The sequence below is a fragment of the Kalmanozyma brasiliensis genome (genome assembly GCF_000497045.1).
Source record: "Kalmanozyma brasiliensis GHG001 unplaced genomic scaffold PSEUBRA_SCAF7, whole genome shotgun sequence".
NCBI classification, from domain to species: domain Eukaryota; kingdom Fungi; phylum Basidiomycota; class Ustilaginomycetes; order Ustilaginales; genus Kalmanozyma; species Kalmanozyma brasiliensis.
Window position 1 is genome coordinate 261,932 of NW_015961990.1, and position 21,201 is coordinate 283,132.

Consider the following 21,201-nt stretch of genomic DNA (forward strand, 5'->3'; position numbering starts at 1 on the left):
TCGTTATCAGATTTGGTCAGGGTCTGGTGAGCAGATTGCAGTCATCCATCATCGCATACGCTGGCTTTCTTCGTAACGGTCCGATCCACGATCTGGCCTCAACGTCAGGTGCTGAGCCGATCATGATCTTCTTGAGACCAGTGAGCCTTTGGCATTGCTGGGACGCCGTCATCGTTGTGCTGGTGCTTTGCAGTCTCGTTACTCACGCATGGGAGACCAAGGATCAAGGTGAGTGAACAGACCTTACCTCGCCGTTCACACATAAGCCTCCGAAGCTGATGCTCTCGTCCTCGTCCCACTATCCGATCTCCGACGATAGCTCTGTCACAAGCGGTGAAGCTGGTGTCTGGCTCTGAAAACTTCGGCGTATCCGCCCTGTCCACCACATACCCATTCGATCATCCCATTGCCGACCTAGCAGGGCACGTCATTACGGGACCGGAGTACTTTGCGCCATGTGCGGCTACAGGTTCGCTGCTGTACCTCGGTCTGACGATATCGCAGACGTGGAGGAACGTCCTCAATAGCAAGACCAAGAATGCGACGGCGAGCATCGTTTCCGACATTGATCCTGCTGTTCCAGATCCGCGCCATACCTCGAAGCACCATCCCGATCAGTGGCAGGGGCATCGACCCTCATGGCGACGGGGCATGCCTTCCAAGGCGCGAGTCACTCTGTTCGGTCACTTCGACGTGCTCAACGGCACCCAATATCCACATCTTGCCGACAAGGCTTTGCGCTGCTACCTCGACCACCATCCTGACGCGAGTCACTGGGCGCCGAATGCCACCGAATCGCCGCATATCCCCTTCTGGGCCACTTTCAACGTCGATAAGGTCTACTGGGTCGGCGGATTTGGAGACGAGCACTACATCGGCTGGTTCACGGGCGAAGAGTGGAACGCAGTCTGGAAGGATCAGCACGTCCGCGCTCAGAATCCTTTCGCGCACAAAGAAGGTGCCGCATCATCAGCTGGCAGCACGTCACAGGTGGAAGAATCGCTCGAGGAGGAAGACCGTCCATTGCTTGCGTTCCAATGATCGATACCCACATCTTGAAATGCACTAGTCCATTCGGCTGAGAGAAGCTTTCGAATGGATGAGCGTTCGCTCTTGATGATCGCGCCGGGCATTCGATGCCAGTCTGTCCAAGTCTTGAGTCCAGTACCCAGCGATTGAGAAGAGAAGGACGAGGAAGGGCATTATTCTTGGAGGATGTTACACCTTCTCACAAACGAGGCAACAGAAAAAGGTCGGTGCTGAGTCAAATCACAGGACCGAATTCGAACCTGCTTTACGCGCCGCTTCACGCGTTACAGAAGACCAACACTTTTGGGCTGCAGCAAAAAAGGAGAATGCTCCACCGACAGGGCCTGAGAGCGTGAGGAGCGTAATTCCAACCCACACGACGGTGGCTGAGTCGAAGCTCGGCCCTCGCCACCTCCATCACCTACCTGTCTCTCCTTTCCTTTAATCCGCTTCTTCCTGCATCGCACGTTGTCCCAAGCCTGCGACGACGAAGTTGGCCGTGACTCCCATCCTGACGGCTTCCCGCCGCCTTTCATCCTCTCATCCCATCAGCACGCTCGAGATCGCAGCAAGACCAAGCTTCCCATATCGTCACCGCTAGACGACGCAACCCGCTCAGCACTCCCTTGAAGGACACTTTTCGACATGTCTCAGAACGCTCAGAATCCATCTCAGATGGGCGAGGAGGAGATGAGCGAGGCTTTCGGTCCCCTCCCCGTCAGCAAACTCGAGGACTTTGGCATCTCAGGCTCTGATTGCAAGAAGCTGGCGGAAGCGGGCTACAACACGGTCGAGAGCATCGCCTTCACGCCCAAGAAGAACCTGCTCCTCGTCAAGGGTATCTCGGAGGCAAAAGCAGACAAGGTCCTGGCCGAAGCCGCCAAGTTGGTGCCCATGGGCTTCACCACCGCCACCGAGTTCCACGCACGCAGAAACGAGCTCATCTCAATCACGACCGGCTCCAAGAACCTTGACGCTATCCTCGGCGGTGGTATGGAAACCGGAAGCATCACCGAGCTGTACGGCGAGTTCAGGACAGGCAAGAGTCAGCTTTGCCATACCTTGGCTGTCACTTGCCAACTGCCCGTCGACATGGGCGGTGGTGAGGGCAAGTGCCTTTACATCGACACTGAGGGCACCTTCCGACCTGTGCGTCTCTTGGCCGTCGCCGAACGATACGGTCTCGATGGAAATGAAGTACTCGACAACGTTGCCTATGCTCGAGCATACAATGCCGACCACCAGCTTCAACTCTTGATGCAGGCTTCTGCGATGATGGCCGAGTCGCGCTTCTCGCTTCTAATCGTCGATTCGCTCACCTCGCTCTACCGTACCGACTTTTCTGGCCGAGGTGAGCTCTCCGCTCGACAGATGCACCTGGCCAAGTTCCTGCGTGGTCTGATGCGATTGACAGACGAGTTCGGTGTCGCTGTCGTCATCACGAACCAGGTCGTGGCTCAGGTCGATGGAGCCACTGCGTTCACCGCTGATGCCAAAAAGCCCATTGGAGGCAACATTGTCGCGCACGCCTCGACCACGCGACTCTCTCTGCGCAAGGGTCGTGGCAACCAGCGTATCTGCCGTATTGCCGACTCGCCATGCCTTCCCGAGGCCGACGCTGTCTTTTCGATTGGCCCAGAGGGCATTATTGATCCCGTTGACTGAGCGCGATACACATGGCAGTCGTATAGTCGCCCGACCGGCCGCTATATTTGCATTCATGTGCTCGTCTGTGTCACGTCAGCACTACATTCACCGCCGTGTTGGCACACTTCGCATTCTTATTGTCCTTGTCTCCAGATACCGCAATCTTTCGCATGTTCGCAGCATCATGACACCGTGTGATCTGAATGTGTGACCCAAAGCTTTGCTGTTGCTGTGTGCTGAACATCCCTTTGTTCTGCAAGGCCTTTGTCTCAATTGAAGATTACCGCAAGCGTTGCAGGCCGTACCTCGGACCCCACATGAAGTGTGCCCCTTTGTTCGCGGTCGATGCGCATTGGCACGGCCTAAGTTACCTCTCAATCTGAACAGAGCACTGGCGTTTGTAGATGTCGGCGCCCACCTGCAGACCTTGTCAGACGATTGAATAGATTGTCAGCGAATGAGATAGGGCTTGCACAGAGCTCTGAGCCCACTCAAGGTCAGGATGGAGGGCATCACTACCATGGAATGCTTGATTCGTACGAGTACTTTTTGAACGATCTCACATGGAGAAGGTCGTCGAAAATCCACGTTGGCGCAGTTGATGCTGCAGAATTGAGCGTCGCTCAACGCTTTGAGCAGCCACATCAAGCCCTTTGAGCTCAACCTAAAATCCCAAGCCAGGCAGGCCATAGAAGCGAGTCAGTCGGGCTGAATGACATCGCTCAACCCGAGCCTCGGCGTCATCACTGAGTTGCTCCCCTATGTCAATGTCAACGCTTTCTGTCTTCCCCTCATTTCCCCTTGACAGGTTTCGACATTCGCTTCACCTATTTCACTTTCTCTTGAGCTCTTGCATACTTGACTCTCGCATCTTCGCAAATCGGTCTCGACTCGCAGGTTACTTTGTTCACGTTCGCAACTTCCGTTCTTCAGTCTCACCTCGTACCACGCCTATTTCTCGCTCGCGCATACAAGGCTTGGCTCAGCAGCGCTCTCAAGGACTTCCGCTCGATCACAACTCACTTCGACAGCGCTTTGCGAACGGCTTGAAGTATCTCCCCTCAGTCGAGTCGCACCATCTACCAGCGATCAACCCACATCCACTCTGGTCAGGATCCATCGTACGGATCTCTTGCTCTCATCTCCATATCTGCATACACCTTCCTCTCGACCTCTGCCTCTTTCTCCAGTCCGGGAACATAGCATGATCGCGGCCATGAGACCATCACACACTCATTCGACTGCGCCATCCGTTCACTCCAGACCGAGTTCGCGCAACTCTTCCCACAATACCTCATCTGCTGTCGCTTCGCCATCTACACAAGCAAAGACGGACAAGCTTGCGGCGAAAGCGTCATCCAACGTCAACAACGGGCTGTCTGGAAAGAAGGCGTCAGCGGCGAAGAAATCAGCCAAATCGCAACAACAGGCCGACCTCTCTAAACCCACCGACAACAGCTCCGCCGTTCCCGGCCTCATCACCCTGACCAAGCCAATGGCCCAAGAGATGCAGGCATCAAAGCAGCAGAATGGTTCCTCCAAGGCCAAGAAGGGCAAGGAGGCCAAGTTTGCAGCCGACGAACGTTCATCTACACCCGTCAAGAGCTCGCGTTCCAAGAAGTCCAAGTCCTCTCCCAAGGCGGACACCTCAGAGATGCTTCTCTCCAAGTCGGCGCCCTCGGCTCCTCTCGCACACGCTCAGCAACCTGCACAAAACCAGCACAGCAACAACAAGGCTCCTGAACAGGCAGCATCCGGGATGACCTGGCAACAAGAGCTGTTCAAGAATGCCTCCAAATCCAACGCCGATGCGTCGCATGAAGGCAGCCGCTCCAGACGAGGCGGCAAAAAGTCAGCTCAGCACGCCGCGACCAAGCATGACGGCAATCTCGCCCATCCTCAGCAAGTGCAAGATGGCCGCGACTCACCTGCTCTGACTTGGCAGCAAGAGCTTCTCGGTGCCAAGAAGCGCACCGGCCCCCAGTACGACGTCTTTGCCGATGCTCGCGATGTCGAGACCTTTGGAGCTGATGATGGCTCCGCACAGGGCAACGGCCACGCACAAGGCAAAGCGGGCAAGAGACGACCACGCACCGGCAGCTTCGGCTCCGGCGGACAGCAGAAGAACGGCAAAGGCGCAAGCAAAGGCCGCGGCAACGACGTCGCTCTCCACATCGATGATCTCTTCGAGTCTGCAAAGGCAGATCAGATGAGCAAATCCAAGTCTGCACAATCTCAGCGCAACGGCGGTGCTGCGGGCAACCACGCTGCTCATCTCATCTCTCAGTATCCCGCCCACGGCGCTCCGATCCACATCGCGCCTTCCACCCCTGTCAAGAAAGCGGGCAACAGCAACGGCAATCAACAGCATCCCGCAGTGGCCGCTGCCATTGCATACGCCGGTCCCAACTTCCACAACTCCCCTTCGCCCGCCAGTCTGCCCGCTCCCAAATTCCAGAATCGCCTCGGCAAGAACAGCTCGGAACTTGATCGAAGCACCATGCGTCCTTCCTCGCTCGCCATGGGCAGCAGCGGAGAGTCAGGCGGTAGCGACGATGAGGTTGAAGAGCTGACCCGTGGCGTGCGTGGCACCACCGCTCCCGCCGAAATGACCTCGACCCCCTCCAAGGCGCCTACTCCCGCTGTCGCACCTTCTAGCACCGTTGCTGCAGCCGAGTCGCCTGCGCCCAAGCCTAGCATGCAGCCGGGTGCCACTGTCGAGAGTCTTCTTGCTCGCATGTTGGGAGGTGCTAGACTCAGCTGAGGCGAGGACGCGTGACCTCAAAGACAATCGCACACGCGATCTAGGCCGTCTCGTCGCAGCAACGAGCGCCCCGCTCCCACTACCACCTTGCATCCTTTCACGTCTGCCGCACGATCCTGGTTCCGTTTCTCGATAGGTCAGCGCGTCAAATTCTCAAGCGCCCTGACCGCAAGTCGTCTTGATCACCTGCGCGCGCGGGTAGTGATCGCACTTGTTCTTTTCTACTGTTTTCTTGATCTTTCGTCTTGGGGCATTCACCAACATGCTCGGACAGCGTGCCCCTTTGCAGGCTCTGTCGTAATCGTTTCACTCGATGTCTTTCTCGTTGGTCGTATCGCAAGTTCCCCTGTATTCTATCACGTCTTTATGGAGAAGCGACATCCCGGACCTGCACCAGCATCTGCAAGCACCACCAACGACTCATCTCGGCCTCGAGCAGGTACTTCACGCCACAAGATTGACCCTCGCCAGAGCCTTACTACTCGTAACCCTTCAAGCGTTCGCGACTCTTCGTAACACAAATCTGCGATCGCTTACGACGCGACACTAGCCTAGCACTTTCAACACAAAGCTCAGGATGCATTGTCGTCCCGACCTGAAACCCAATCCGGCTTCTGGTCTGCCTCTAGGTCCTCCTTACGCTCTCAACCATGCCGAAGTCAGCGCGAGATCATCCCCTTGCAATGGCCTCCCTTGCCTTCCGCCACCTCTTCTGTCATCTCCCTTGCTCACTTTCCGCCCCCCTCGTTCTGATCCCCCCATGTACTTCGATTCTCACTCCTTCGTTTCATCCGATGTCCAGGTGTCACTGCCATCGTGCTAGTGTTGGTCGACATCGTTTCATTTTCATTCTCACCACCCCCTCTACCAGTCGAGTGTGTCTGACGTTTATGTGTGATTCGTGAGCATGGTCCGAAATGATAGTACAGCGTGCAGCTGCGATCTGACAGCGGCGAAAATTGGACGCGCCCCTCGAAGCCGCGCGGGTGTCGCGTAAAGCATGGAGCCAAAAAGTGTTGTTCGCTGCTAGGCTCTTCAGGTCTTCTCAAGTTTCCGTCTTCCATCAAACACCGCTACATCATCTGCCAGGCTCGCCACCATCACATTTGTGCTCAACCCAACGTCGCTCGTCAGATCAACAGCATCGGTTCGTTCGAATCCTCATCAGTCGCTCGGAGGAGGACATCCACAGCATCGACTCCTTCTGCATAGACCCGCGTTTCGACATGCCACGAAAGTCGACAGGGGCGGCATCATCCGCCTCAGCGCCAGGCACGCCCGCAGCCAAAACTGGAGGTCGGAAATCCATCAGCGGTTCCATCGACGACACCTCGTCCAATGCGCCACTCGTCGTCCCACCTTCCTCCAAAGCAGTCCTGAAACAGCAGGAAGTGGCCCTGAAAGGCATCGAATCCTTCGAACTGCCTCGTTCCAACATTGTCCGCTGTGCCAAATCGGAGCTGCCCGACAGCGTGGCGTTGCGAAAAGACACCCAACAGGCGCTCGTCCGTTCCGCAACCGTGTGGATCAGCTATCTCACCAGTATCGCTCACGACAGTGTGCGGGAGAAGGGTGGGAAGATCATCAGCGCGCAACACGTGTTAGATGCGGTAAGGGAGGCCGGGTTTACGGAGGAAGAGGTAGGGTTGTTGAAGGAGGGGTTGCGGGGGTACAGGGATGCGGTGCAGAAGAAGAAGGCGGCCGCGGTGGTGGGGAAGAAGGGTGATGCCGAGGTTGAGGGAGAGGAGGCGGAGGGGAATGAGGCGGATGAGAGTCGAGTTGATGATGCTATTGCGGGGGACGAGACGCTGGCCAACGACGAGGACGCGGACGAGCTCATGGACGAAGATTAGCACACACACCACGCAAACATTCAGCACACATCACAGTCTGCCCAAAAGACGATCCGAAGCAACTCTGCGTGTGTGGTCTATTCGCTAACAATGCCCACCTGAACCTCGATCCCCGCCCTGAGCAAGATGTCGATCCACACCTTTTGCGTCTCGCTCAATCGATCTCCCGGCCCTTTGACCTCGACAAATCGCACCACCTTATCCTCCATCCTCCAGATGACCAGATCAGGCATACCCGAGGAGCAGTGATCCCATTCCTCGCACAGCATCTGGCACACCACACTGATCGAATGCCCTCCCAGACACTCTGCCACCTCCAAAAGGTCTTGTTTGCTGAACAGGTCCCAACGGCAGCCGACGGCCCAGGTCTTGTTCGGTCGTTCGCGATCATCCACCTGTTCGATGAGATCCAGCCCGCCTGTCCGCGAGACGTAGTCTAGCCGCTCCCGTATCTGCGCACTGCGGACGATGGGGAACGAATCACTGCCCAAATCCAGCGGCGCAGACTGGTACGGCGTCTCAAACGATCCAGCAATGTCAGGGAGGAAGATGATGTCCCACATGACCATCACAAAGATCATGGTCAGCAGCTTGCCCTCGCAGTGATACCCTTTGAAGTTTTGAAGAGCGTAGTGTTGAAGGCAGAGCTGCTCGACGTGGACAGGGGCGTTGTCGAGGCCGCGCCACACGCTGCGCATCGAACGGCGGGTGGAATGGGCGACGGACGTTGGGGACTCGCCGTTGGATAGAATGGAGAGGGCCGTCGGGTCCGGTGCGGGGGCGGTGATGTCATCCCAAGAAATATCGTCTAGATCCTCCTTTTTGATTGGGATCTGATCTGAGGAGGTGTCCGAGACGGGAGTCAGGCGGGCTTGATCGACAACATTGCCAGGCGACTCGGCTTTGGGCGACAATATGAATGGCGAGTCTGGATCGCCTTTGACTGCAGCACTGTCGGCGAAGGACTCGATCTTGACCCGCTTGAAGAGTGGTTTGCGGATCTCGAATCCGCTAGACGAGCGCTTGACCGGCGATCCCTTAGTCGGACTGCTGCTGCCGCTACGGGAACCGGGCGACGATCTGCCGCCTTTCGATCGGGGCTCATCTGGCGACGTCGGCGGCGAATCTCCTGCCTGCAGGAACCGCGAGAGAGCCGTGATGGGTTCGTTCGTGCGAGTGTCGGTCTCCACCATCGCATCTAGCCTGACACTCTTGAAGTGCACCTCCGACGTCTTCTTGAGCTTCGTATACGAGAAGTCGTGTTGCTCGGATCGAGGAACGCGGAGCTGCGACTCGAGCCGCGCGATTCGCCGTTGCAAGGTGTCGTGGTAGATGAGATGGGTGTCCGGATCCTGCATGCCTTGTACGCTGATGCTGAGCGCTTCTTTCTTGCCTTTGCGCTGGTCGTCCGAGTAGAGCGCTGTGATGAGCGCCAGCCGATCGTACCAGTCGCCACGTCGACCACGTCGAAAGACCCTCTGATCGAGCAGTGCCTGCAGCACCTCCTTCTCCCGTTCTCGCAGCTTGAATCTCGCCAGCACCGTCGCGCCTTTGTACACAACCCTCGTCAGCACCCATCCGGGATGGAATCGCATGCGGTGGTAGACCATCTTGTCGATGCCTTCCGGATGCGCTAAAACGCATTCCTGCACGCATGACTTCCATTCGGCCCACACTGACTCGAAGAGGTCAAGTGCGGTCTGAAAGTCGGCCTCGCTCTTGCCGAATTGGATGAGGTACTCCATCTCAGCTTCGATGCTGAGGGCGCGCTCGAAGGCGATGAGGTGGTCTCGAGATGGAAAGAGGAAGCTGGTGCGCCTGTAGGTGTAGTTGGGGTAATTGCGGATCCGCGAGCGCGACAAGATGGCAGTCGTAAGCGCTGCACTGCCGAGAAGGTTGCCACGATAGTAGACGAGCGCCACACGATCGACCAGCGAACGCACAGCAGGGAGGACCTGAACACAGCCTCCACCGAGCGCGGCTGATAGCTCATCTTTGAGGCGTGATGCTTGTGGTTGACCTGCCTTGGAGGCGCCCGTGAAGTTCAGAGTAAGCTGCTGCTGCTTTGTGCTGGCGGTTGTGTTTCCGCTCAGTGGCCGACTCGTCGGCTTGGTCGGGCTCCTGAATAGCATTGACTGCGACTTTGTTGCCGAAAGCGCAGCAACAATCTGCGCCCGTGTGGTGCCAATCTTGGCGATGCCCATGTTCTTTGCGATGACCTTGAGCTCTTCGATGGTGAGCAGCGAGAGGGACTCGGCTATTCCGCCCTTCATGTCGCGCTCGGTCATGACGAAGCGATGTAGCGATGCCTCTTGCGTGCTGCTCTTCGGCTTGATAGCATTCTGAATCGCACCGTTCGCCGGTATCGAGGATTCGGCCAGGGGTTGCTTATGGCGGTAGGTGGGCTTGAGAGGTAAGCCTGTCTCCTCGTCTAGTTTGAGCTCGCGCTGAAGACTGGGAAGCGTGAGCACAGCGTTCTCCTTGTCCGTATCAAGTGCTATCTTGCGTCGATCCTCCTCTTCCATCCTAGCGACCTCAACTTTGGGCCCCTCAGTGGGAGGAGAAGAGACGGGCGTCGCCAGCTGCTCGGTTGCTTCTTTGAGATCCTGCACTTCCGCGCGGTACGCTTCGAGACGGTCGAGGCGATACCAGGTAACCTTCTTTCGCTGGAGGAGGCGCACGAACAGGTAGCGTGCCGGGTATGGAAGCATGAAGAAGGCAGAAAGAAGATCGAGCTCGGCGTTGGAGAAGAGATAGGACTCGGACTCGAGCACATTGCAGAGCATCTCCTGAAAGAGCTCGGGATACATGGACGAGCGCGAGCCTGGTCGGTATGTGTTGGTGTATGCCTTTTGCGGAAGCGAGGAGCTGCCGGTGACCTCAAAGTCCGGCATGCTATCTGCGCTGTCCGCTTCTTGAGCCGTCACCTTTGGCGTGATTGCTGCTTCTGCGTCGTCTACTCCTCTGATCGACATCGTTGCTGTGGTCAGTCACGCCTCTGTCGGAGCGACGATGAGACGTGGACGTCCTGTCTGGATCACTGCGAGAATGCAAGCTGCGATGGTCTGAATGTTGTCTGCGTGACGTCTTTGCGGCTCGAACAGCTTCTGGCTCGTACAGATCCAAGAGGGGATCAGCCACGGATCTTGGTGATGATGAAGTCCGAGGTTGATCTTTAGCGGCTTTGCGTTTGGCCAGGAAGCTTTGCATCGCCTTGAGTGGGTCGTTGGAGGACTTGATGGAAGACTGTTTGTAGGCGTCTTCCAGACGCTGATCCTCTGTCTTTCGGGTGTCTGCGCCGTTGCGTAGCTGTGATGTGGTATACCAAGGTGTCAATTCGTCTTCAGGCCGGAGTAGTGCGTGACCCCTGGCTTGCTCCTTTCTTGACGTGGGTCGGTCGATGCGACTAGACGAAGAGATTGCTTCGGATGCTTCGTTTTTGGAAGAATTTGCTCTGGAACCGTCTCGAGCTGCGCGAAGAGCTTCGAGTCGGGCGTGATCACGATCCGCAAAGGAAGTTTGACGTCGCTCCTCGTCCTGCTGCGCAGCTTGCGTTTGGTCTCGTCGAAGCCTTTCTCGATTGTCTTGGTTGTAAGGGTGATACGATTTGTGTTGAGACAGATGCAAAGGCATGCTGCTCGTAGCTATCGAGTCGTCATGGGCAAGTGTCGATGATGAGGTGATAGGGTGTGGCCATGAGCGAAACGTTGGTCGAGACAGCAGAGCAAACCACACCACGGCCACTTGAGACTTGTTCTGGAAACCAGCGGTCGGCGTAGCGAGTCAGTCTCTGTGCATGCAGGGTCCAGTCCTTGCGCTCATTCGCGGTCCCAGCATGCCTCTTGCCTCTGAGCAGGACATCGAAATTTTTGACTGTTCCACGCCAGAAGAAACGGTTGATCTGCGCTTCCGTGCGTGAAGTCGCCGTCAAGTCACAGGGCTTCGAGACGCGTCTCAGCCGCTGAAGGGGCTGCTTGTGTGCTGCCGAATTTCGCAAACGCGCGTGTAGCAAGCCGGCCAGCCAGCCAGGGTCAGCAGGTGTTGGTCTCGCCCTTTTCCAGTGACGCAGGGACCCGGCTGTAGCGATGGATGCTCTCTCATCAGCGTGAGAATACGTCTGTTCCTCGCAACGGCTTCTGCCGAAGAGGCTTACACTGCGCGATGACGCCCCGAGTAGCATAGGCGGAACGGGTCTTCCGCCGCCAGTCAGGGGCCCGAGTGAGAATGGCAGAGAGCGCAATCAACCTGAATCGAGACGAGGCCCCTGTCGGCTGAGAGACCCTTGCCTGCCTGCCTTGTGTTGCTGTTTTTGGCTATAATAAAATCTGTTTATTCGTTCAGGGGGTGTCTCACAAAACCCGGTTGACTGCTCTGCTGTGGAGTTCATCTGGCAATTTAGGGCGCGCCTTTTGAAACACAGCCGGGCACAGGAGCAGAGCCAGCCAGGCGAGGTGGAGCGAGTTGGCTCAAGTGTTGTTCTTTCTACTCTGCAGCTGTCTTGCGCTCTCTTCGTCAACTCGCCGGCTCACCCAAGCTGTTTGTAGTCGCCATCACCATCATCATCTCTCGTTCTTCGCCTACCTCCAACATCTTCAGCATCATCGCCGCCGAGGCTCTCCCTCCTTTCATCACACTGTCTCGTTCTCTTTTCCTATCCGTCGCCAGCTCAACCAAACACGGGACTCCAGAATCGATCCAACTCCCCTCGCTGAGGAACCACACACCGACCCTCGACGGCGAGCTTTCATCAAGGACAGAACCTAGAACAGATTCGGACATCCGAGGAGCTCCCAAAGAAGGTCCCTTTCGCAGACAGACTCCCGAAGGCGTGCCTCGCACAGCCAACATAACGCCACCATGGTCGACGTAGTACGCACAAAGTCGAACCTCTTCCGCCCATCACATCGCGCTTCGCCGTCCGTCGAAGCCAACAATGCAGCGCAAATGGCGGTAGCCATGCCTCGCCCAGCTCGGGGCGTCGGTCAGTCCGCCTCAGACGCCGCTTCAGCTGCCGAGTTTGCGTCCAAGAAATACGTCTGGATTCCGGATGCCAACGTAGGCTACGTTTCCGCATGGGTCATCAAGGAGGAAGGAGAGCATTCCCTTTGCGCCTTGCAAGATGGATCCAACCGTACCGTCCCCACCTTCGAGCTCAGCAAGATGAATCCTCCCAAATTCGACAAAGCAGAAGATATTGCAGATCTCACCTTTCTCAACGAAGCAAGCGTTGTGCACAACTTGCGGCAGAGATACTTCAGCTCCCTCATCTATACCTACTCCGGCCTCTTCTTGGTCGCTGTCAACCCGTACCACCCGCTACCCATCTACACCGACGCGATCGTGGCTGCATACAAGGGGCGAAGGAGGGAGGAGAATGCTCCACACGTCTTTGCTCTCGCCGACGGAGCCATGCGCAATATGATCGACAACCGTGAGAATCAAAGTCTTCTCATCACTGGTGAATCTGGCGCTGGTAAGACCGAGAACACAAAGAAGGTCATCCAGTACCTCGCCGCCATTGCTGCAGACCCTGCCGCTCACGGCTCTCAATCCCCCGCCAACTCTCTTACACCTTCCTCGTCCCGCGAGGTCATGGACCGAATCAACGGCGTCGAGCCAGTAACCTCAAAGCGCCTTGGTCTGCTGGAACGCCAGATTCTGCAAGCAAATCCCATCCTCGAGGCCTTTGGTAACGCGCAGACCATCCGTAACAACAACTCGAGTCGATTCGGCAAATTCGTCCGCATCGAGTTCACGTCCGTGGGCGCCATCGCTGGTGCCAACATCGACTGGTACCTCTTGGAGAAGAGCCGAGTCGCCATCCGAAGCGAGAACGAGCGAAGTTTCCACATCTTCTACCAGCTGCTTCGTGGCGGCGAGTCGGAGCTCAAACAGAAGCTTTTGCTCACCAGCCTGCCGGACGACTACGCATACCTCAAGGGAACGCGTAAGGACGTTGAGGGAGTCGATGACCGAGCCGAATGGAAGCTGCTGCGTGAGGCCCTCAACACGGTCGGCTTCTCGCCCGAAGAGCAGTTCAACCTCTTCCGTGTCGCTGCAGCCATCCTACACATCGGCAACATCCAGCTCGCAACAGACCGTTCCGAGCAGGCCAGGATCACCAACATGCCGCAAATCGAAAAGATCTGCCATGTTCTTGGTCTCCCAGAGCAAGAGTTCTCCAACGCGCTCCTCCGACCGCGCGTCAAGGCAGGCCGAGAGTGGGTCACCTCGTCAAGGACGATGCGCCAGGTGTCAGAAGAAATGGCAGCGCTCAGCAAGTTCCTGTACGAGAAAGCCTTCGGCTGGCTCGTCGAACGCATCAACAAGGCGCTTGACCGCCCCACGAGCAAGAGCAGCTTCATCGGTGTCCTCGATATCGCCGGTTTCGAGATCTTCGAGGTCAACAGCTTCGAGCAGCTCTGCATCAACTACACCAACGAGAAGCTCCAGCAGTTCTTCAACCATCACATGTTCGTTCTCGAGCAGGAGGAGTACGCTCGCGAGAACATCGAGTGGGACTTTGTCAACTTTGGACTCGACTTGCAGCCAACCATCGACCTCATCGAATCCACTTCGCCCATCGGCATCCTGTCCTGCCTCGACGAGGAGTGCATCATGCCCAAGGCTTCCGACACCACCTTTACCGAGAAGCTTTATCGCACGTGGGGCACCAACAAGGACGGCTCTGCCACAGACGCTGCTGCTGCGGCCGCGGCCGCCGAGAAAGGTCTGGCCCACGGCTCCACCAAGTTTGGACGCACTCGTTTCTCGCAAGGCTTCGTGGTCAAGCACTACGCTGGCGACGTCGAGTACCGCACAGACGGATGGCTCGACAAGAACAAGGATCCCCTCAACGACAACCTCACTCGCGTCATGTCCGAATCCTCCGACCGCTTCATCGCTTCACTCTTTGCCGAGTTTGCCGAGGTGGACGAGGAGACCTCGCTGGCTACGGCGCCCAAGCGTCGTGTCAAGCGTGGTGCCTTCCGTACCGTCGGCCAGAGGCACAAGGAACAGCTCAACTCGCTCATGGGTCAGCTTTCATCCACTCAACCACACTTTGTCCGCTGCATCGTCCCCAACTCGGAGAAGAAGCCGGGCAAGATGGACGTGCCACTGGTGCTGGAACAGCTGCGATGCAACGGTGTCCTCGAGGGCATTCGCATCGCTCGTCTCGGCTATCCAAATCGACTCCTGTTCTCCGAGTTCAGGAACCGCTACGAGGTCTTGACGCCAGGCATCATCCCACAGGGCTACATGGATGGTCGCAAAGCCTGTCAGAGGATGGTCGAAGCGCTCGAGTTGGACAAGTCCTTGTTCAAGGTCGGAACGTCCAAGATCTTCTTCAAGGCGGGAGTGCTCGCCGAGATGGAAGAGCGCCGTGACTCGCATCTCTACGACATCTTCAGCCGATTCGGCGCGGCCTGTCGAATGTTTACAGCTCGCCGCCAGATGAAGAAGATTCTCAACCGGGCAGCGGCTGTGCGAACAGTCCAGCGAAACGCACGTCTCTATGTGGAGCTCCGCGAATGGCCATGGTGGCAGCTGTACACGCGTGTCCGACCACTGCTCACAGCCACAAGACACGATGAGGAGCTCAAGCGCAAGCAGCTCGAGTTGGCACTGGTCACCGAACGTGCGGAGCGAGACCAGAAGGAGCGAGAGGCGCTCGAGACTCTCAAGTTCCAGCTCGAGGCCGAGAAGCGCAAGATCGAGGAAGAGCTCGAGTCGGAGCGAAACCTCATGCTCGACAAGGACCAGCTCCTGGCTCGCTCCAAAGAGCGTGAGTCAGCTCTCGAAGATGATCTGGCAGCCTTGCAGGGCGATGTCGACCTGCTCGAAGGCCAGCTCGAAAAGGCGATCGCGACACAGCGGGCGACAGAGCAAGCGCATGCTGAGCTCAAGTCTGCTTTCGACCAAGCTGCTGACCACCTCCTGCGCCTCGAGGCCGAGCAAAAGGCTTGGAAGCAACGAGAGGACACCTTCATGCGCGATCTCAGCCAGCACAGCACCAACGCAGAGCAATATCGTTCGGAGCGACAAGCTTTTGTTGCCGACCGGGACGACCTGCAACGCAAGCTCCAGGAGAAGGAGCAGGACCTCAATCGTGCACACAAGCGGATGCTCGCTGCCGTGCAGGAGGTGGAGAGCAAGCTCATGGCCGAGGTTCAAGGTCGCGAAGAGGAACAGAAGCGCGCGGTCCAGCTCGAGGATCAAACCCGCCAGTCGTCGTATCAGCTCTCCGAGCTGCAGCGCGTCGCTGCAAGCCACGAGTCACGCGTGAAGGACAAGGAGCAGGAGGTCGGCCAGTTACAGAAGCAGATCTCGAGTCTGTCTCAAGAGCGCGACGTGCTCTCCAAGCAATTGGGCGACCTCAACGTCAAGCTCAATAGTTTGACGTTCGAAGCCCAGTCAACACGAGACGAGCACGCCAAGACGACCGAGGCCAAGATCACCCTGCAACGCGAACTCGATGAGACGCGACAATTGATGGAGGCCAAGAGCTCCGAGGACGTCAAGACCAAGGAGATCCACCGCATGAAGGAGCAGGAGCTGCAGACGCTTCGCGAGCAAATGTCGAGCGTGCAGAAGGAGCTACTGGACTCGAAGCACTCGAGCCTCGAGCAAATTTCGGCGCTACGTGCAGAGATTTCAGCGGCGAAGAAGGAGGTCCAGGCTCACGGTGCTGCGCGACAAGACGCTGAAGCCCAGGTGCGGGAAGCCGAATCGCGAGTCCGCGAGGCTGACGCTAAGGTCGCTGCTGCCGAGAAAGCGAAGCGTGAAGCGGAGGCTTTGCTGCTCGAAGCGCAAAGCAAATCCGCCGTCATCAACCGTGGCCTCCAAGACGCGCTCAAAACCAAGGACACGCTCGAAAAACAACTGCAAGCGTCCTTCACCAAGCACCAGGACCTCGAAGACGCCCTGCTCGAGCTCGAACGCCGCGAAACCAACTGGAAGCACAAAGCGGACCAGATCTCCGTCGAGCTCAGTGCCGAGTCGAAACGACGCGAACTGCTCGAGTCGGCGCACAAGCAGGCTGAGCGCAACGCCAACAGCCTTCAACAGCTCGTCTCTGGCAAGGACAAGGAGATCAGCGGACTCAAGCACGAACTCACCCTTGCGCAGCAGGAGATGCGAAAGCTGCAGTCGATGCAGAACAAGACGATCGTCGAGCACGTGCATGTGCTGGAGGAGGCGAAGAAGTACACAGACCGGCAGCTTGCGGATGCGCAGAGCAAGCTCGGGGAGCTGGCGCATTATACGAAGACGTTGGAGAAGAGCAAGGCGCGGTTGGCGAGCGAGAACGAGGATTTGACGCGGGAGTTGACGCGACTGCAACGCGCCGGTGACGGGGGAATGGCGGCTTCCGCGTCGGTGAGCAACGGACTGCGAAGTTCTGTTTCGACCTATGGCAACATTGCGCCCTCGACGGCTAAGGTCGGGGTCGATGGGAAGACGACCAAGAAGCTCGAGGACAAGATTGCGGAGCTGACTGCGTCGTTGCGCCAAGCGGCACAGCAGAGGGACGAAGCGCTCTCCAACGCACGCCGCAAGGATCTCCAGGCGGACGAACTGGTCAGCCGCACCCGACGACAGTACGAGCAGCACGTCCAGGAACTCGAACGTCAGCTGAAGAACTCGCAGATCGCGCGCAGCAACACCATGACCAACCTGGAAGAGCTCGTTCTTGCGGGGCACGGGTCGCCCGTCGTCACCGGTGGCGCCTCCGACGGCCTCCGACACCAGATCCTCGATGAGCTCCGACGTGGACACGAGGAGCTCGAGCAGGATATTGCAGCCAAGAGCGATTTGCTTCGCTCGCACAAGGCGCCCCCCGCACAGGCACCGACCAGGGGCTCCAGCAGCTATTACGTTTATGACACCAAGCCAGCTAGGAACGGTCATCCTAGCAATGGGAGTAGCGGATCCAGCTCATCCGCTTCCGAACTCGAGAAGCATACCGCCACACTCAGGGGTACGGCAGCAAGGAGGAACGGAGACCTCATCAATAGTCCCACCAGAAGCGTCCTCACCATGCGCTAGAACACTTTCGTTTCACTCTTATCACACTTTTTCACACTTTTGTATCGGTACATCATGACCCCCTTTGACGACGATCTCAATAATGACCTTCAGCTTCTCTTTCACTCGTGTAGACATGTGAAGATGAGATTGAGCAGTGTGACGAAAGGCTACTCGCTCAACTCGCGCTCCAACAGACGCTGCAGCGTCGACTGCTTCCACCAGGAGCGTTGTGCTTCGAGCGTGTCAAAGATGTGGTGCTCTTCGATGTTGTACTGTTCGTAGATGTAGTCGCGCGGGGAGACCTGCTCCGTTTCCGCGTCGGCTGGTTCGGGGTGGGTGAGGGAGCTGCTCCGCCTCGGGGGTTCGACCTCATCCGACGCGAGGGACGACGCTGACGGCGCGGATTGAAGTGCCTCCCTGGACGTGTTTGACACGCTCGATCGACGCTTCGTCGGACTCCCCATGCCTCTTGCATGAACCTCCAATTCCCCCTTCATCTCCTTTTCCCTCCTCCACACCCCCAACGCAGCCCGATTCGTCCCGCGCAGTATACTCTCCAACTCCGCCTGATCCGGCACGTACAACCGCGACTCCAACGTCTGCACCAACGCCAAACACACCCTGTAGATGACCGAATCGGTCTCGTCCAACAACACGACATCCCAGATGCGCATCACCGTGTCGACGTCCAACCAGCGCGCCCAGAGGGTCGACACCCAGTCGCGCAGCACCACGCGGTACAGTCGCACGTTGTGCCCAAGAAGGTTGGCGTACGCTTTGGGCATTTGATCCCCCAACAGCGTCTCGAGGACGCGTTCGAAGCTCCGGATGGCTTTTTCTTTGGGTGCGAGGGTGTAGGCGCCCCCCGGGGTGCGGGTGGTGGAAGCGATGCTGGCGCGCGCTTTGACGGGGCTCGACGGTGCGGAAGGGGAGACGAGCGTGGGCAGGAGGGAGTAGAGCGCTTTGAGCCACGGTTTCGACTCGATCAGGTTGAGAAGCGCGATGAAGGCTGTGTTGACCGACATGTTAATGAGCAGCACGCCGGCGAGAGAGGCGAGACCAGGTTGATAGATGTCGATGCCGCGACGGGCGTATTCGTCTTGTGGCTCGTAGTGATTGTCGACTTCGCCGCTGCCGGGAAGCTCGGAACTGTGTGCGTGATGATGCGCAGCAGCCTTGTTGGCATTCCCCGCGAGGTCCAGCTGAGCCAGCTGACCTATACGCACCAGAACGAATGCGCGGCAAATGCGAACCAGGTCGTCGTGCAGCGGTCCATTCGCCTGAAACAGCCGCAAGCTCGGTAGCGTCTCCTCTACATCCTCTTCGATCTGATCCAGCACGCGACGCGGAATAATCGATTCGCTCCCCGCCGCCTTCCTCTCCGTCTGTTCCAACAGACTCCTCGACAGCATCAGCGGATTGCCAATCGCCAACGCCCACACCCTTCCTCGGATACTCGGCGGCACACCTTTCCACCACAACTGCTCGAGCTCGGCATCCTTGCGCGCGCGAGACCAGGACGGCAGGATCTCCTTCTCCCACCGACCTAGCGCCTCGCGTTGCTCGTCCTGTCGCTGCCGTCGGCGCTCTTCGTCGTCCTCGCGCTTCTTGCGCTCCGCTTCTTTTGCGGCGATCATCATGCGCTCAAAGTCGGCACGGTGTTTGATTTCTTCCGTCTTGGGTTTGGCGGGGAGCGTGGTCATGCGTGTGCGTGAGTCGACGGGGTGCGAGCTGGCAGAGGAGGATTTGCGACGACTGGCAGGGTCGACTTGGTCGGCTTTGTCGGTCAGACCGGGAGAAGTGGTGGTGGTGAGGTTGGCGCCGTTCGGCGGGGTGGATGAGGATGGTGCGGCCTCGCCATCGATAGCGGATGCGGCAGCCTCAACAGCTTCCACCTCCTCAGATAATGATGTTGCTACTTCGTCGGACTGTGCCGATTGCGATGGCTCTGCATCATTAGGAGCCAGATCTTTGGGCGCGGATCGAGGACTGATGAGAGAATCGGGGATGACGCTGATGTTGCCGTTCTCATCTGCAGCGAGCAGCACCGGTGCCGGCGTGATCGAGAGACCGTTCTTGTTCAAAGTGGACCTAGATGAAACGCCTTCGTTCGCGTCATGTGACAGCGTCTGAGATTGATTGGGTGAAGGACTTGGGCTTGGACCACGTGTCGGGCTCGCGGGTCTGCTGGAAGGTGCACTTCTTCGACCTCTGTAGCGGCCCTCTACGCTCCGATTGCTGCCCTCGTCCTCAGCCTGTGGAGTCCTTGTTGGACTGAGCTCGTTCACCGCTCGACTGCTATCGGGCACCGACGTTGGTACGGGCTCCACGTTGCCGGCTTGGAGGTCTTGACTAGAGATGGCATCGCTGCGAACCTGCTCTGCTGTCTTACCTGACGGTCCTAGTGAGCCACGACTGAGCGAAGCATCGTCCTCGGGTGCGTCCAGTGTGATGTCGACAAAGTTGAGGTCCGCCTTATCTACAACGACGGGGGAGGGGTGCGATGCGAGCTCGTCGTGTTGAGCAGTCGGAGGATGCGGCGATGCAGAGCGAGAAGCGAGGTCGACTTCGACGCTGTCGTCGTAGTGAGGTATCGACATGTCTGCTTCTTCCTCTTGGATCACATTCTGCAGCGAAGTTGAGGCGAGGGAAGCCGTCAGTGCGCTTGTTGGATCACGAGAGACGCTGTACTTCTTTGGCGGGACAGAGTCGATGCGGCGGTGCGAAGTGGAAGCAGGACCGGCTAGTGACACGTCAGATGCCTTGGGTGAGCCGACCAGCGAGATGTCACCGTCATCTTCGTCCGCGTCCGAGGCGATTGGCTGCTCTTCCTCGGTGGACTTCGATTCGAAGTTTGGCTTGTCCGACAATGTGTCATCAAATGTGACGGCCATGGTCTCCGCGACCTTTGGCTCAGACGAGATTGCTTCTCCATTCTCTTCTTCTCCGTTCTGTTCCTCTATCGCATCAGTGCTACCTTCGGCTGCATGATTCGAGTCTTGAGGGGCCAATTCGTTGGGGCGTGGGACGTCTTCAACATTGTCGGAAGGCGGAGACACACTCGACACCGTGATTGAGCCGTCCGCTGCAGACATGGCGAGAGATCGAGAGTTCTGGCGTCGATTGCAACTCTGGTGAGTGAGTTGCTGTTGAGTCGGCTAGGTATGGGTGGAAGGGGCCATGATCAATTGGCCGAGTATGAGGCTATTGTCTGCTCTGTTGTTGCGCGATGTGACCGTGATGCTGCTAGGCGACTGCTTGGAAGGAAGTTGATGAGGTCTATCGAGGAAGGCGGTGCGCCTGTAATGAACAAAGCACATGCCTCTCTCCAAGTCACTCCTTCCCGCGGGGCGTTCGGGCTCAAATTGGACCCTGAAATTGATTGGCGCCCATAACCATTGAGCCAGAGAGCGTGCCGAGGATGGAAGCGCCAAGAGCGGCATCACGCCGAATCCCATCACACTCCGTCATCTCGGACCTTCCGACTTTCTCACGGCATGCATGGGAAAGGAGCCGATAGTTCGGCAGATGCGATACGCATGACTGCTCTCGAGTGTCGAGGCTGAGTAGAGGTCCTGCTTGGGAGACGCACAGGCCTAGTGAGGCTCCAGCGCAGATCGCTATCGAGACCAAATCTCACAGAAATCGGGCCGTCGCGCTCCCCGCTTTGTGCGCATGTCTCGTGTAGAGTTGATGAGGCTTGGAATTCGCGCAGCGCAGCGCAGCTCGCTCGCACCTTTGCGAAAGTCGCGTCCGTCGTCGCATGGGCCAAAAAACAGAGCTGTGATGGAACAAAGAGGGGCAGCGCTCTGCTCAGCGCAGCGCAGGGTCTGATGGGCTCTGATCAATTCTTCTTTCACTGACCCGCACCCAGCTCAG

The 21,201-nt window shown here is 57.7% G+C and overlaps 7 protein-coding genes across 7 annotated transcripts; 5 read left to right on the plus strand and 2 right to left on the minus strand.

Annotated features, from left to right (window-relative positions):
- Nucleotides 1-122: 122 nt before the first annotated feature.
- PSEUBRA_005767 (FMN-binding split barrel) lies at nt 123-1,041 on the plus strand (the record flags this gene model as incomplete). The annotated part of the gene is made up of 2 exons (XM_016439154.2): nt 123-228; nt 320-1,041. The coding sequence occupies 2 exons, from the start codon at nt 123-125 to the stop codon at nt 1,039-1,041; spliced, it is 828 nt and encodes a 275-aa protein (XP_016289955.2).
- A 633-nt stretch (nt 1,042-1,674) lies between these two features.
- On the plus strand, nt 1,675-2,694 carry PSEUBRA_005768 (DNA recombination and repair protein Rad51, C-terminal; the record flags this gene model as incomplete). Its single annotated transcript, XM_016439156.1, has 1 exon — nt 1,675-2,694. The coding sequence occupies one exon, from the start codon at nt 1,675-1,677 to the stop codon at nt 2,692-2,694; it is 1,020 nt and encodes a 339-aa protein (XP_016289956.1).
- Nucleotides 2,695-3,892: 1,198 nt separating this feature from the next.
- PSEUBRA_005769 (Proline-rich nuclear receptor coactivator) lies at nt 3,893-5,440 on the plus strand (the record flags this gene model as incomplete). The annotated part of the gene is made up of 1 exon (XM_016439158.2): nt 3,893-5,440. One exon carries the CDS (start codon nt 3,893-3,895, stop codon nt 5,438-5,440), a length of 1,548 nt encoding a protein of 515 aa, XP_016289957.2.
- Nucleotides 5,441-6,666: 1,226 nt separating this feature from the next.
- PSEUBRA_005770 (Transcription factor CBF/NF-Y/archaeal histone) lies at nt 6,667-7,293 on the plus strand (the record flags this gene model as incomplete). The annotated part of the gene is made up of 1 exon (XM_016439150.1): nt 6,667-7,293. One exon carries the CDS (start codon nt 6,667-6,669, stop codon nt 7,291-7,293), a length of 627 nt encoding a protein of 208 aa, XP_016289958.1.
- Nucleotides 7,294-7,370: 77 nt separating this feature from the next.
- PSEUBRA_005771 (VRR-NUC domain protein) lies at nt 7,371-10,268 on the minus strand (the record flags this gene model as incomplete). Its single annotated transcript, XM_059465669.1, has 1 exon — nt 7,371-10,268. The coding sequence occupies one exon, from the start codon at nt 10,266-10,268 to the stop codon at nt 7,371-7,373; it is 2,898 nt and encodes a 965-aa protein (XP_059320342.1).
- A 1,882-nt stretch (nt 10,269-12,150) lies between these two features.
- Nucleotides 12,151-17,340, plus strand: PSEUBRA_005772 (Myosin, N-terminal, SH3-like protein; the record flags this gene model as incomplete). The annotated part of the gene is made up of 1 exon (XM_016439155.1): nt 12,151-17,340. The coding sequence occupies one exon, from the start codon at nt 12,151-12,153 to the stop codon at nt 17,338-17,340; it is 5,190 nt and encodes a 1,729-aa protein (XP_016289960.1).
- A 149-nt stretch (nt 17,341-17,489) lies between these two features.
- PSEUBRA_005773 (Rab-GTPase-TBC domain protein) lies at nt 17,490-20,417 on the minus strand (the record flags this gene model as incomplete). The annotated part of the gene is made up of 1 exon (XM_059465602.1): nt 17,490-20,417. One exon carries the CDS (start codon nt 20,415-20,417, stop codon nt 17,490-17,492), a length of 2,928 nt encoding a protein of 975 aa, XP_059320343.1.
- Nucleotides 20,418-21,201: the final 784 nt, after the last annotated feature.